Source organism: Henckelia pumila, chromosome 4 (genome assembly GCF_033568475.1).
Source record: "Henckelia pumila isolate YLH828 chromosome 4, ASM3356847v2, whole genome shotgun sequence".
NCBI classification, from domain to species: Eukaryota; Viridiplantae; Streptophyta; class Magnoliopsida; order Lamiales; family Gesneriaceae; genus Henckelia; species Henckelia pumila.
The window spans coordinates 56,529,559-56,545,184 of record NC_133123.1 but is presented as its reverse complement, the minus strand read 5'-3'; the positions used below and the strand labels follow the sequence as shown (position 1 = coordinate 56,545,184).

Here is a 15,626-nt window from a genome sequence, read left to right as displayed (position 1 = left end):
GGGTCTTGCTCAAGTCCTAAAGACTTGGTCTTCTCGGTCTCACGCCTCTCTCCGGGGTGAGCTACTCCCTTGTATCTGAGCTATTAGTTCGACTTTATCCAGCCCTGATGTTCCTGCTTCTCCGTAGCCCTGATACCTCTGACTTCTCGGGATATCACCTTTCCTTCCTAAAATAGTCGGGCTAGAGCCCTACTCGCTGTCCTAACTAGCCTCCCTGACGCCTCTGCCTTTCCATAGGCCTGATACCTCTAACTTACCAAGGTATCATTATTATATAAAGGGATATATATAGTCTCTTACTAACTTTTATGATCCAATATAGTTACGTCTATGTAATTTTAACAAAAATATCTCAAACAACGTCATTAGATTCACATATTTAAGGTGCAAAATGGTAACAAAAAAACTTTTCACTTTCTAATCTTACCCCATTCTTCCGGACTGCAATACAGTTTTTATCTAGATCTCTCACAAAACTGTCTAATCATGTTTTTTTCCTTTTTTAAAAAAATCTCTTTCCATGTGTTGATTTTGCAATTTTGCAATTTTTTTTTTTGGATTGTGTATTCAATTTAATTGGTGTTAGGGTCAGGAGAAATTTGTCCAAATCGAATTGAACCAAACTGCAGGATTAAGCTAGACGGTCTGTTTGGATTGATTTTTAATACTCAATAATGTTGTGGATATGTCATAAAATCGACCAAAAAAAAAAACTGGTTCGGTTATTATTTTAGATGAAGAAAAGCAAACTACATCGAATCAAAATTATTTTTGTAAATATTAAATTTTACAATAGACTTTGTTAGAACTTTTTTTATTATTTTTATTTTGTAACTATAGGAATTTAATTAATTTGCTGTATTTTATTTTTTTTCTTAAATTCATTTTGATATTTGTATGTGAATTGATATTTGTGTATTTATAGTAACTAATTTAGAAAATTATGTTTAAAAATAATCAAAATATTTCATGGAAAAAAAATATATAAAATTGATTATTTAAACCAAACCAAAATCGAAAATATAGGGTTGGTTTAGTTCGGTTTTCAATTATAAATAGTTTTATTTGGTTTATTGTTTAGTAAAACCGATGAAGTTGGTTTGATTCAGCTTTCAAGTTTCTATAAAGAATCGAACGAATCCAAATTTGCTTACATTAGCCATGACATTCTCCCACTTAACAAAGACACTGGCAATTGGCAAATATCTCACGTAATGCGTGCGAGAAAGGGAAAATAATAAATAAATAAAATGTTTAAATGATTTTATTAAAAGGATACACAAATCCACGTATACGTGGTCCGTGGATTGTATTGTGTTTTTTTATTTAAAAAAAAAAAACACACAATCCACGTATACTAATCATAAATAAAGATGGGAAAAAATACCTACTTTTAGGTATATTGAAGTTTCTCTATCGAAAAATACCGAATTTTTGGTATATTATGGTACGGTAACAATATCGAATTTTTCGTTACGTTAATGGCATGAAATTTGAAAATTTCGGTATATATCGGAATATTGAAAAAATATATAAAATTTTAAAATATATAATATTTTAAAATAATAAATTTATAAATTAAAAATATATATAAGATTATTTTTCGGCGTAAACGGTATATAACGATATCGTACCGAAATCTTGGTATACCGTAAACTTTTGATATAATCGGTATTTTAGTTATATATACCGAAAATTTCGATATACCGAAAATTTAGATATACCGAAAGTTTTGGTACGATATCGGTATAAATTTATTATACGTAATTTTCAATACGGCATATGATTTTGGGTACAATATAGTACGGTATACTATTTTATTAATATTATATTAAAATTTTAAAATATTAATGACTTTTGAAAATATTGATTTTAATTGAGCTTGACTATGGAGTCCCAACTTGTTTTCCATTAATTCTTTGCCCAAATAAATTTTAAAAACTAAATTTTTCATTTTTAAAAAATAGATTTTTTGGGTAGATTTTTGAAATTATCGTAAATATTTTATTTTTGAGATCAAGATTGAGCAATTCGTTTTAAATTTTGTATTTAGAGAAATATTCAAATGAAAATTTGATGTTTTTTTAGTATATGATAATCAAAGAGACACACAACACGTACTATGCGTTATACTTTTTTTTTTTTGAGTAAAACTATCAGTTATACTTGTCACACACACACATACATATTAATTAGCTGCTTTTTTTTTTTCTTTCTTTTTTTTTATTTTTGCTTAATTTTTATAATTAAAATATTTCAAATTAATACGATTTTTTTTAGAGACTACAATTACAATCTAAATCAGAGTACAACAAAAATACGAATTGAAATATAAATTATCTGTCAGAAAATAATTTCAATAAAGTAAATGTGCAGATTAATGCATTTTCAAGTGTAGTTAAGTACGTATATATACAAAACTCAGAGTAAGTGTGCATGCGGCACGATATCACGGATTCAATTTTATGAGATGGTATAATATTGACTCAAACCAACAAAAAATAATATTTTTATTATAGATCAGATCAAATATAGTTTCACAAGATTAACCAGTAAGACGATATAGTGCTCTTGTACAAAATCTATCAACATTGTAAGTTAATAAAAAGGTAAATCTTTTTAAAAAATTTTATAACAACATTGGGATTAGTTTGAACAAGTAATTTAAATATATTTTTAGTGTTTTATAAGTTTAAAACTTATATAAAGCATGTGTTTGGTTAAGATTTTTTGTAAAAATATTTTTGATTTTTAAAAAAGTATTTTTCAAGTGTAATTTTTAAAGAACAAATGTGTTTTCTCATGTTTTTGGAATTGAAAAAAATGATGGAAAAAATACTAATTTTTAATTGTAAAAACGTTTTTGTAGAATAATTGTTAAAACACATTTATTTTTATAAAATTTTTTAAAATATTTTGTATATTTTTTAGAAAATACTTACATAAAAACGTTTTATAAGTTCTGAACATACCCTTATTAAATAATTATTTTAATTAGATATAATGTTCGCCATAAGTAAATATATGAAAACTCAAAATTTAAATTGTATTTAAATGCTTTGGTTCGGTTTAATCTTTTATCAATCTTCGAGCTAAAATTGAAATCGCGAGTTTTAAAAATGGTTCACTTGAACGACCAAGAGTAAACTCAAAAGATTAAATTTACAGAATAAAAAAAAGATTAAATGTATCAAACTTAAAAATATATATTATAAAGTATTTAAAAAATCATAATTTATATGGTGGACCGAAAAGGAGGCAGACAAATCCACCGCCCAGCGAGGATGCCATGCTGCCATGCATATGTTGAGTTGATTGATGGATGGATGGATGGATCCTAAAGTAAAAATAAAATACAATGTTATGTACATGTTTAAATATGTGAATATTTTTTTATACTTCAATAAATAAAAATTACATCCCACAGGGCTAATATTTCAATAACTATATATGATGATTTTACCTGATATTACGTCGGATATATAAATAATAAGTCAGATATCGACAATGTACGAATTAAAGTTTTTATTACATTAATACAAAGCTACGACTAAAATTCATGATCAAAATTCTATATATCTAGATCAATATATATTAAGATTTTTGCAATTTTCTTAGATATTGAATGGATTAAATTAAAGTGCTAAGAAATTTTTAAAAATAAAAGGTGTGTAAGCGAAGTAATGTGTGATATTGGATCATTCACCAAACCGAAGCTTCCCTAAAACATCAACAAAGCATGATAAGGAGTCAAGATTGCTTTATATATATATATACACGTGTGCGTTTGTTTTTTTTTGCAATTTTGATATTTTATATTATCAAATTTCAATTTTAGTTTGTTTTTTTTGTTTTTTTGTTTTTATTTTTACTTTTGTAAATTTTTTTTCTCTCCCAATGTGACGATGATATGATATCAATAGTGTGTTCAAGTGACACTAACGTGTATATTATATGGTGTCATATTATCACTTTTGATATAAAATAACTAATATTATCAAAAATTGAAAAATACACGAATATGACTGAATTTTTGTAATATATAAAAACAGTAAAATAACGAAATTCCAAGATAAAAAATACCATTTCCGATAAGAACCTAAACTTTGGGGGTTTAATATTTTTTGACAGTACTAAACCACATGATCTATGAATATATTATATACTTTTCATCCAAATTCTTCACCCTCCCTAAATACAACCTGGATCTCACGTGCGCCTCTTGCCTGGATTTAGATTCTTTATATTTATATATTTGAATTTGGAATGACATCTATACATAGTAAATTCCAAATCCAATTCTTATGAAGCATGTATATAGTAATTAGTAATAATTCCAGCTAATTGTAGTTTTAAAGTATATGATAAAATATTTATTGTGAATTTCTCGTTCATTTTATTATTTAGGCACCTTTTTGCATGAACATTAATAAATAATACGAGATATTATTGCTTGAAAGCTTTTCAAGAAAAATAAAGAATATAATATCAACTTATGAGAGAATATTTTTAGAACTTTTGAAGTCCGATTCAGTTGAAGAGACAAATAGTACAATATTATTTAAAATAGGAGAGAGTGGGTTTCACACTCAAATCAACATATATATAATATTTTGTCCATAAAAAATAATATTGCACAAAATTAATAATACAATATTTACCATACCGTAAATAACAAAAAAAAATATTTTTCACTCGAATAAAAATATACTAAATATTTTACTTTTGACATAAAAATAATAGTTTTTATGGATTGGAAGAGATCAAATATCATTTCAAAAAATTGACTCACGAGATGATCTCATAGTAATTTTTGAGTAGTTTTTTCCCATGTGCATCTATATATTTACTTGTCCAGTCCAGTATAATTTCAAATATAATTCATGCATCATTGTACCAAAAACACAAGGAGTAAGAATAAACAAATTTACGAGGTAATTAAAGAATATTGTCGAATCCAGCCTAAAATAGCTAGCTAGTAGCCTAGTACTGTGTTTAGGTGAAGTAACATTTAAATTACTGAGTTGAAAATGCGAGTGATTTTGTATTATTTTTATTTGAAGAGGACGAGTGAGTGGGGGTCTACTCAATACTCAATTTTCACCAAAAAGTAGAATATACACTTATCATGCATTCATTAAAAGTGTTGCCCTATTTAATGAATTTATTTTTCCTTTTTGTCACATTCATTCAATTATTGTTTATCTTCATGACATGTGGCTCCGATTGGCTGATTATTAATTTATTACCGTGATAGTAGGTTTTACAAATAAATTCGATCATTATATTAAAAAATAATATTTTTGGTTTATAAAATATTATTATTTTATGAATCAATTTGATCGAAGAATCGTTTCATAAAATTGATTAATGAGAGTTGAGACCGTCTCATATATATGAATTTTTATTTTTTTTGTGTATTGTGATTATTATTTCGATTTTTATCATCGCATAATATTTGTTATGTAATTTTGATGATGTGGAGTTATTAATTAATAATTTTCGTACTTTTATCCGACTTATTTATATTTTATCTCAAAATTTAAACATCTTATAAATTTGCATCTAATGTATAACTTTCGTATCATAATTAATTTTTTTTGACAAAAAAAATATTATTTTCACCATTTTTTTAGAATGCAAATATTGTTTTAATATAATTACATGCATTCTATGTCAACAATTACACGGCAATTTTCCGTTCAAATTAAACCATCACATCTTCTCAATTTTACACTCAATTATCGATAACCAGCTCCTCAAATTGCAATGCTTCGGATTTACCATTTTTTTCCACATTATTTCACATGTATTTCGACCGACACCTCAAATTTCGATGCTTTGGATTTGCCATATTTTTTCATGAATAATGCTAAAAATACTATAAATATCACGTACAACGATATTTAATGTACAAATTTCATCGTACATGTAGTTCACACACATCGAAATTATTTAGAGTCTTAGACCGCTCATATAACTTTCACAAAAGATGACAATAATTGTTTTGTAGTGATATTGGTACGTAACCATATCATTAATGGATATCACTCATTGAAGAGGTTCAAAACCACGTCTAACACACTTTGGTCGATATAATATATATTTAAAATGAAAAATAATATTTTTGAAATATAATTAATATTTTTTATTATTCAAATAAAATTAGAAATATATCTTACAAAATTACGGTTGAAAACAATCTCATAAAAAACATGTGTGTTGCTAGTTTCTTCGAAACATTAATGTGACTTTGATTGAGTCAGGTGCAATCTACCATCTCTTTTTCCAACATCAGTATTAGATAATGGATGCTTGTCCGAATCCAAAATATAATATTTATCGGCACTTACATAACAAGATTCTTATTTATACACAAACATAACATAATATAAAAACGAAACCTAGTTCCAAGAACTGGTTTGTAAAATCGTTTTTTTTTTTTTCAAAAAAAGTCAACAAATAAATTTGATTGCGATATTTGGTTCAAAGATTGCAGTATATTATGCCTAACTTCAGAAAAAATATTACCACCATATTTCAGAATTGTTACGCCGAGTCAAACACCAAAATACGACCCGCCACCGCCACACTTCTTACTAGTCGTCTAGTCCACAACCGGTCCACGCATTTTACTAGACACATATAGGTACACATACACATTAATATTTAATTCAACGGTAAAAAGTACAAATACAATTAAAAATTTTAAACGAAAACAAAATGGATAGTTTGAGGAACAAAAATTCTGACGATTTTGTTTCACTGATTAAGGATTAATTTTGTTAGATAGATTCGGATTCATCTGAATTATAAAAAATATTAATTTTTATGATAAATATTATTTTAAATTGTAATTTTACCACTCAAAATGCAATTCCATTTGTGATTACCAAAAAATGGAGCGCTAATCTGTTTCTGTGTTTCAAAACACACTATGGGTTCGAATAAATCCAAGTTGAAATTGTAACATAAAAACATGTGTGTTGTGTGGGGGACCGTACAGATGTTTCAAATTCGTGAAATTTGTTCATCGTGTTAAAAACATTATACTAGGATTTTAATACATTTTATAAAAATTTTGTAATTTATAAATATTTGTCCAAACAAAACCTAATATAATTTCCTAATTTTATTTAATTTCAAGAAAAATACAAATAAAAAAAGAGTTTCAAAAAAAAGGCGAGATTCCAACGCATACGGACAAACCGACCACGATACTCGATTCGAAATCAGAACCGTCTCCGCAGGTTCGATCCTTGTGTGGAGCATATTCTCTGCTGAAATATTGTGGGGTATGCTCTGGGGATTGGGCTATGTGCTCCCTGCTTCAGGTCCCTGCCGCTCGTGCACATCCCTCGTTTTCTCTCCGTATAAGCCAATGAGCCTCTGACTCATGTGGAATGGGGTCCCCTTCGGGGTCAACCCTTTTAAATTAAAAAAAAAAAAAATCAGAACCACCTCCAATGTTTCCAAACTCCGGTTTCAAACTCAATCAATTAATTGTTTGATCCGCATTGAGATCAATAAAAAAACTAAACTCGTGTAGAATCATAGTTTTTTGTGACGTTAAAACTAGAAAAACGTTAGAAAAATAACCAAAACGAGTGGATGGTAAAATTTTAAAAAAAAAACGTCTAATTTAGAAACATCGCCCACACCTACGTCATTGATGCCATGAATATGATACTCTTGGCAATACAATATAGGAAGCAAGCAAGCATTTTTGCATTTGGTTGAGCGAGTAATCTCAAAATTGGAAAAGTAGTGAGTGGAGTTTGTGCGTGTTTCAATTGCTTATCTTCAACAGGTCATCGACGGTCCAACATACATACATACATACATACATCTCCCATCACCAATTCTCTCTCCCACCTGCCACCAATTTATCAAAGAAGATTCCCTTTTTTTTTTTATTTTTTTTTTTGCTTCCCAAAATTCTTTGCTCCAAACCACTTCTCTCCTCCACCGCCGTTTCCCGTTTTTCATCTCTCTTTATTATTATTATTTTTTTGTAGTGGGTTTCGTTTATTTATGTGGGATTGAGCGGTTTTCAGATGGGCTGCGCCACCTCCAAGCTTGATGATTTGCCCGCCGTGGCTCTGTGCCGGGAGCGATGCGCGTTTCTTGATGAGGCGCTGCGCCTCCGCTTCGCACTTGCTGATGCGCACGCAGCTTACCTTTTGTCGCTTAAGGCGGTGGGTGTGTCTCTGCACACCTTTTTCATTCAAGATCTTGATGCTTCTGCGAACCGTCCGCCGTCTCCGGTGCTGAATCTTCCGACGCAGAGGAAAGGGGACCCTCATGGGCACTCTTCGTCTTCTTCTGAGAATATTCACCACCTCCACTCACACTCGCACTCCGACTCCGGCTCCCACCTGCACTTCCACTCCGACTCTGACGATGAGGATGCTGACTCCTTGCATAATAATCAAGTCGGTTCGCCGGTCCGGAACCAGCAGTCGTACGCTGGTTACATGCCGGGCTACGAGAATCTCAATTTCAATTTCCCCGGAGCAGCTGCCGGCGGGGGTGGGGGAGGGGGTTTTATGCATATCAATTATATGAAAAATCAAGCGACGCCATCTGTTGTCTATACCCAACGGCCCATGACTCCAAAAACTTGGCACATGGATGAATCTTCTTCTGTTTCCGCTTCTTCTTACTATCCTTATTCCGGTTATCAGGATGATAGCAATCGAAATCCCAACCCTTCTTCTTATGCTAATTATAATTATGGTGGTTATCCCAATTACGGAGCTGGAGGCGGGTTTTACGGTGTTACTTCTGCCGCACCGGCGGTGTATGGTGGCGGGCTTTCTTCTCAGCAGGCGGTGGCTTCAAGTTCTAAAGCACCTCCATCACCACCGAGGAGCTCCGGTTGGGATTTCTTGAACCCTTTTGATGGATTCGAAAAATTTTATCCGGCCACCTCTTCGAGCCGCGACTCGAGGGATGTGAGGGAGGAAGAGGGGATTCCAGATTTGGAAGATGAGGAGGATGAGGTGGTCAAGGAAGTTCATGGCCATCAGAAGTTTGTTGATAGCGGAAGAAGCAGTCACTCAAAGCCAGGGATATCCGAAGCCAACGTGCAGGAGGCGAATGATGCCCAATTACAGTACAGGTCGAGGCCGAAAGTTGAAATGGAGGCAGATCCAGTTGAATATGAGGTGCATATGGTGGATAAGAAGGTAGTTGGTGCTGACGACAGGTCAAAAGATCAGGGAAGTGCTTCGGGATTCAAGCCACGAGGTGGGCTCAAAGGAGATTTGGAAGTTGTGAGAGAGATTCAACTTCAGTTTGAGCGTGCTTCAGAGTCTGGAAGTGAGCTTTCTAAGTTTCTGGAGGTTGGCAAGCTCCCGTATAAACGAAGGCACGGTGTCAATCATGGTAAAAGATCTGATTTTTTTGTTTTTGTTTTAGTATTTTAGTTTCAAACTTCGATTTTTAACATGGTTTATTGTTACTTGGGAAGCATTTCTCTGTAGGCATGTCTGTCATTTATGGAATTAGTACTTAACTTGCACTTGATTTTGTTGATTGGTTTGAAAGCTGAGTTATGACATTAACCCATTTTCTGGCAAAATGTTAAGTTGGGATATGCATATATGCTTATTTGAGGTAAAATTTTCTGCTTTTCTGATGTTCAATTTGATGGATATTTATGTGGCAGTGTCTTCCAAGATGTTGCATCTGCCTATGGTGTCCTCACAACCTTCAACGTCTAATATGACCGATCCGGCCTTCTTAGATGCTGATCAAGAAGTTGAGACGAGGTCCAGAAATCTTTCTTCTACTTTACATAAGCTGTACCTCTGGGAGAAGAAACTGTACGAAGAAGTGAAGGTACATAGTTAATCGTTTAGATAAACTCTTGTGGTCTTTCTTTCTTCTTTATCTTTTTGTGTTCCCCTTTGCCTACCTCTCTGAATTTAATCTGTTTTGGACACTTGTTGTTGTTCGATTGTGCATGTGTGCTGACTGATATGGTTCGTGGTCCCCCAACTTGGCTCTATTTTCTATGAAATCATTCAAGAATTAAATGTGATGGCATTTTGTGCTGCTGTCATTTACTTTTAACTTCACTCCATAATTTTTGGCTACACGAGAGCATTTGAGTTAATGACCTTTGGAGTTTTATTAGACAATCCGTGGTTGTTGCATTGCCTTTTTAATACAATCATAGTATGCTTCAATTTTTTGTTGAAACTAGCAGCAACCCACCAACGCCCAGCCTATATTATTAAGGCGCTGTGCTTCATTAGATTTATTCTTTTATTTTTTCACGAGGTGCATTTTAAAGGGATATTAAGCCGCAGTACATTGTAAAGCATGTAGGACCCTTTAGAGGAATTCCTGTGGTTCTTCTGCATCCCGTTCTTTGTGTGTGCCCATTTGGCCATCTCTGAATAAAATCGCATATAAAGAAAGGCCAAAATATTTGCCAAATGAGTTTTGGTAGCCATTTTTATAAGCCTATTTTTACAGGCTGAGGAGAAAATGAGGGTGCTCCATGATCGCAAGTCCAGAAAACTTAAGCATTTGGATGAAAGAGGTGCCGAGGCTTCTAAAGTTGATGCAACAAGAACTTTGGTCAGGAGTCTTTCCACAAAGATTAAAATAGCTATTCAAGTGGTGGATAAAATCTCAGTGAAGATAAATAACTTGAGGGATGAAGAATTGTGGCCGCAGCTAAATGACTTCATTCAAGGGTATGTATGGTCGATCTTAACTAATTTTTACGCACTGGTTATGATGAATTATACTGCTCTAAATTTGCCTGTCATTTTCTTTTTTGCATTACATCATTTTTAGCAGGCTGTCAGCCCTTCATTTTTTTATTCGATCATATACTTAGCTAATCTAAATTGGGTAAAAAAGAATTGGTGGATACACAATTAGCAGCCAGAATAAACTTCAGGGCTACACTTTCATAGCTTGATGGTCCATGTTAGTGAGTTTATGTTGTATGATTAGGGGATCAGCGAGAAATGCCAAGGGCATCAGCGCAGATGACACCAATTTGCATGAGTTGGATTGGAAGTTATGGCATTTGTAATAAAAATGAAGCAGTCTGGTTTGTTTTTATTGTTTGAGGCACTTACACAGAGACTGCACTAGTTCCAATATAAAGTCGAGGATCGCGGCTATGTGATTTATGTTTTCCTTTATTCTGGGAGATGACATATTTTGAAAGCTTTAGACTGGAAATATCTGAAGCTTGCTTGTTTATTACAGATATTGTGATGCAGAAAGTGTCTTTACCAATTAGAAATGGGGACGACATAGTTTCTAGCCACATCTACGCACTTTTCAGAGGAAGAGCATTTAAAACTTAGTAGACTGTTATTACTGGGTATGTTGTTCAACATCTCAAACTGTGGTGGTTTTGAGATCCTTAATTGACTACAGATTTTTCTTTATTTGAGTATTGCAAAGTCGATTGAACCATAACAGGAGAGAGGACTTCTGATTGATTCGCTGGTTGAACTAGGAGAGGAGAATATATTATTTTAGCTCAAGGATATAATGGCCATCACCTGGAATATATTGAATGAAGACAGTTAGGACCTTCCAATCTTGTTCCATAATTTATCGCAGAAAGCAGCAGTACTTCTGGCTGTGTTTATTTTTTTCTTTTGCCCATTTCTCTTGTTTTTGCCATTATACTTTTGAAGTGCTTTTCTGGCATGCTTCAACAGTACTGCTTTAAGTTAATGCCTTTTTCATGATGCATCTTTTAAATATTTTGTTATCCTAGGTTAACGACTATGTGGAAGTCCATGCTGGAATGCCATCGTAATCAATGCCAAGCAATTGGAGATGCCAAACGGTTAGATGCCATTGCATTCCGCAAACACTTTAGTGATGCTCATTTTGAAGCAACTCGTCAATTTGAGCGTGACCTAGTTAATTGGACTTTGAGGTTCTCGTATTGGGTTGATGCACAAAAGGGCTTTGTCCGAGCATTAAATAGCTGGCTCAGGAATTGTCTCCTCTATGTTCCCGAAGAAACAGCTGATGGGATAGTCCCATTTTCTCCAGGTAGGATTGGTGCCCCCCCAGTGTTTGTTGTTTGCAATCAGTGGTGGCAATCCATGGAAAGGATTTCGGAGAAAGAAGTGGTTGGGTCCATGCGAGACTTCGCCTCAAATGTTCTTCAGCTATGGGACAGGGATAAGGCAGAAATGCGCCAAAGGATGTTGGTGAACAAGGATGATAGAAAGATTAAGAACCTGGACAAAGAAGACCTGAAAATACAGAAGGAGATTTTGGCTTTGGACAAAAGGATGGTTTTATTAAATTCCACAAATGAAAATGGCATGCCATCGACTGGGCATGCTGTTTATCAGAGTGAGACCACTAAAGGCGGAAGCCTGCAGGCAAGTTTGCAGCATGTCCTCGAGGCCATGGAGGGTTTTACGTCCAACTCATTGAAAGTTTATGAGGAGTTGTTACAACGAATCGAAGAGGACCATCTTTCCCGGGAGCATGAGAGAGTTTCTTAGTGGTTTGCTCTGTTGAGGTAAAAATGAGGTCAGATATCTTGGCGAGATTTTGTCATTAAAATTTGCAATCTTAAAGTTTCGTTTCGATGGGACACCTGCACTCTTGACTATTTTTTGTCGTCGCCAATGCGGGGAAAGGTTAATGGAGGAGGCAGCTTAAGAGCGTACGGACCTGGGTAACGGATGTAAGTTTTATGTGCAAACTGCAAATTGATGTCTATTCCGGGCCACTTTGATTTATTAAGATCCTTGCATCTACCTTGAATCTATAGCAAAATACAGTCGTGGGTATTTATCTCCTGAAAAAGACACAAGAACGTTTGAGACACCTCAGATCATCATGGGTTGCTCTTCTGGTTCAAATACGGGAAGGAGGGGAAGCCGTATGTATTCAATTTTGCTTCTTCGTCCATCATTCTTCCTGTGTTTTTTTCCAAGTGTAAGTTGTCATAAATGAGGATATTTTGATGTATATGAAAGTTAAAACGAAAAATGAGAAGCTACTTAAAGTAGGTTTTTTTCCCTTGAAATTTTTTACCATTGATGGGATTGTTCAACATGATTCCTTGCATTGATCTTATTTTTGTAGTTTGAGGTTAGCATCATTCATCTATTAGTTCATGTCTCTATTTTAGGTGGACATAAATCGAGGTTCACCGAAACGCTCCACCCGGGGTCGGTATGCTATTCGCTCACTTGCCTCCTCGACTCGTCACTATTCTTGCATGACATCCCGGGTGGGGTATGTTAGAACAAATTCTTGCACGACATCCCGGGTAGGGTTATGTTTTTGTTCTAACGTGGATTTGAACTGATGTTATATCATCAAGCACTCGATATTCCATGTGACGGGTACTTGAGCAATTGATGTACAACTTATAATATAACTTTATAAGTATTCACTTTACATGTTTTTGTTCCTTCCACCAAAGTCTATGTTTTCTTTAACCAAATACCGTCACCGATGTATTTTTTCTTGTTATGATGCGTACGAGGAAATAACGTGAACACCTTGCATGCATTTTCTTGTTTTTGTAGATATTTTGAAAACTGATCAGATTAGTTTGGCTTTTTTTTCACAAAAATTAGTAATAGGCACGTACATCGTCTTTATCTTGAATTAAAAAAATATATTTATAATCGTCTTTATCTTGAATTAAAAAAAAAAAAAAAATAAGTCGACCTCCTTTAACATTGTACTAATATATTATTTAAAACCAAAATCTCGTCTTAAACCATGAAATGTTTTTTTTTTTGAAAAAAAATAAGAGACATATATATGAAAGAGTATTTGAGTTAAATTACCGAATAGAAACTAATAGAAAATACATGATCAATAATCAATCCCATGTTAAAATGTGAAAAGCAAATATAGGAATTTTGCTAATGAACAAAAATATATGAATTTAAGGCATTTCAGATACAGGTACTATTGACTATTGTATTATATTAGGTTAAAAATTATTAGATAAAAAGTATAATTAATTGGAAAATTAAAGTATTTGAACAATAATTAATTTTGGAGTTTGATATACTCGAACGATATGTAGCCAACAAACCTCAATTGACCAAATTGTCTATATATTGATGGAGAATTTTTTTTGAAAAAGAAACTGTTGTGAATTACTTAAATATTAAAAAATATATAATTAGCTAAATTAACTATAATCATTTATGGTAAATACGCTTACTTGTATCATTATATTTCATTTATAAAGAAAAACAATATAAGAAAATATGTCTTCACTTCCCATAATTAATCATTATCCTTAAAAGTGAGTTAATAATAGCAATATACATTTACTTGACCTAGAAACACGCAGGGATGACAATTCTCACCGAACTTGATGGAGAATCCGATACTAGACTCGAATGGAGGATAGAGAATCACGTATTTGAAGATAAAGGCGGATGTAGTAACATCCTATCCATACACGACTCGATATCCGATTAAATATATATATATATATTTCTTATATGATTTTTAGTTTGCATATTTTTTTTATCTTTCATTTTTTCTTATTGTTCTCTTAAAAATTTGGTAAATAAACATAATTTATCAAAATAATTCAAATTTGAAAAATACAATCGCTAGGGTGGATACAATAAATGAAAATGGGTAGGAAATGACTATCCAGTCATCCGATAGACATGAGAAATATGATGAATGTTGAATACCCGACGGAGACGAGAATGAGTATGGAGGTAACCCAAACTCGACCTATTGTCATCCTAAGAAACGCTCATGGTCATAAAAATAGCAATTGATACATAAACACACACCAAAAAAAAAAAAAAAAGCGATGCCATGTTTTTAACGAGTGATTTCATAACAATTTAGTTTTATGTCTCCGACAATACTTGCATAATCAATAAAATTAAATCAACATAATATATATATATCACCTTATTGCTCATTTTTATTGGCTAAAAATAATTTTTTTTGGAGTTTATGAACAGTTCAAATTGCAAACTTTCTCAATTAATAATGCATTAATTATATCATTTGTCATTAATACATTTTCTTAAATAATTCATTCTAATTATTAAAATTAAATATGATAAAATATTTTTCATACTTAATATTTAACTCATTAAATGTATTATTTAGAAATAAGTTCCAATTACTCAAAAGGTATGCAATATCATTATTGCTTTTATTATACTTTATTTCACAAACAACATTATAAATTTTTGTAATGAAACATTCCATTTTTCGTTGACTGCATATCAAATCATCATTAATAAACATGATCAAATTGTGGCCAAATGGCTAATTAAAATTTCAAATTATTATTTAATTAATTTTTATGTTCCATTTTATTTCACACAAAAAAAAAGGAATCATTTTATACATAATTAATCAATTAATATACCCTCGGTTTCTAGTTAATACCAATAAACTAATTAATAACTAAAACATAACTAATTAGAAAATCCTTGACATTTTTTTTGAATTTTGTTTAATCAATAGTACATTCTCATCAAATAATCTCACACAATACTCTTCATTATACTCACAGAATAGCGTAAAATAAAATTCTAATTGTGAATTTAATACAATTAATTAATCAAAAAATAAGTTTGAATAACTCAAAAGTTACACGCTCCAAAAGT

At 32.2% G+C, this 15,626-nt stretch overlaps 1 protein-coding gene across 2 annotated transcripts; it reads left to right on the top strand.

Moving 5' to 3' along the window:
• Nucleotides 1-7,739: 7,739 nt before the first annotated feature.
• LOC140867032 (uncharacterized) lies at nt 7,740-13,068 on the top strand. 2 transcript variants are annotated; one of them, XR_012145024.1, is made up of 5 exons: nt 7,740-9,390; nt 9,674-9,846; nt 10,489-10,712; nt 11,762-12,694; nt 12,782-13,068. XR_012145024.1 is itself a non-coding variant. In XM_073272101.1 (4 exons), exons 1-4 carry the CDS (start codon nt 8,058-8,060, stop codon nt 12,507-12,509), a joined length of 2,478 nt encoding a protein of 825 aa, XP_073128202.1. In that variant the 5' UTR covers nt 7,740-8,057; the 3' UTR covers nt 12,510-13,068. The 2 variants fall into 2 exon arrangements, 1 of the variants encoding a protein (XP_073128202.1); XM_073272101.1 differs by having other exon boundaries at nt 11,762-13,068.
• The last annotated feature ends 2,558 nt before the right edge of the window (nt 13,069-15,626 follow it).

Coding starts and splice junctions, on each gene's coding strand:
- LOC140867032 (XM_073272101.1), top strand. CDS start 8,058: ATGGGCTGCGCCACCTCCAAGCTTGATGATTTGCCCGCCGTGGCTCTG. Junction 9,391..9,673: donor AAGGCACGGTGTCAATCATG/GTAAAAGATCTG, acceptor TTTATGTGGCAG/TGTCTTCCAAGATGTTGCAT. Junction 10,713..11,761: donor CTAAATGACTTCATTCAAGG/GTATGTATGGTC, acceptor TTGTTATCCTAG/GTTAACGACTATGTGGAAGT.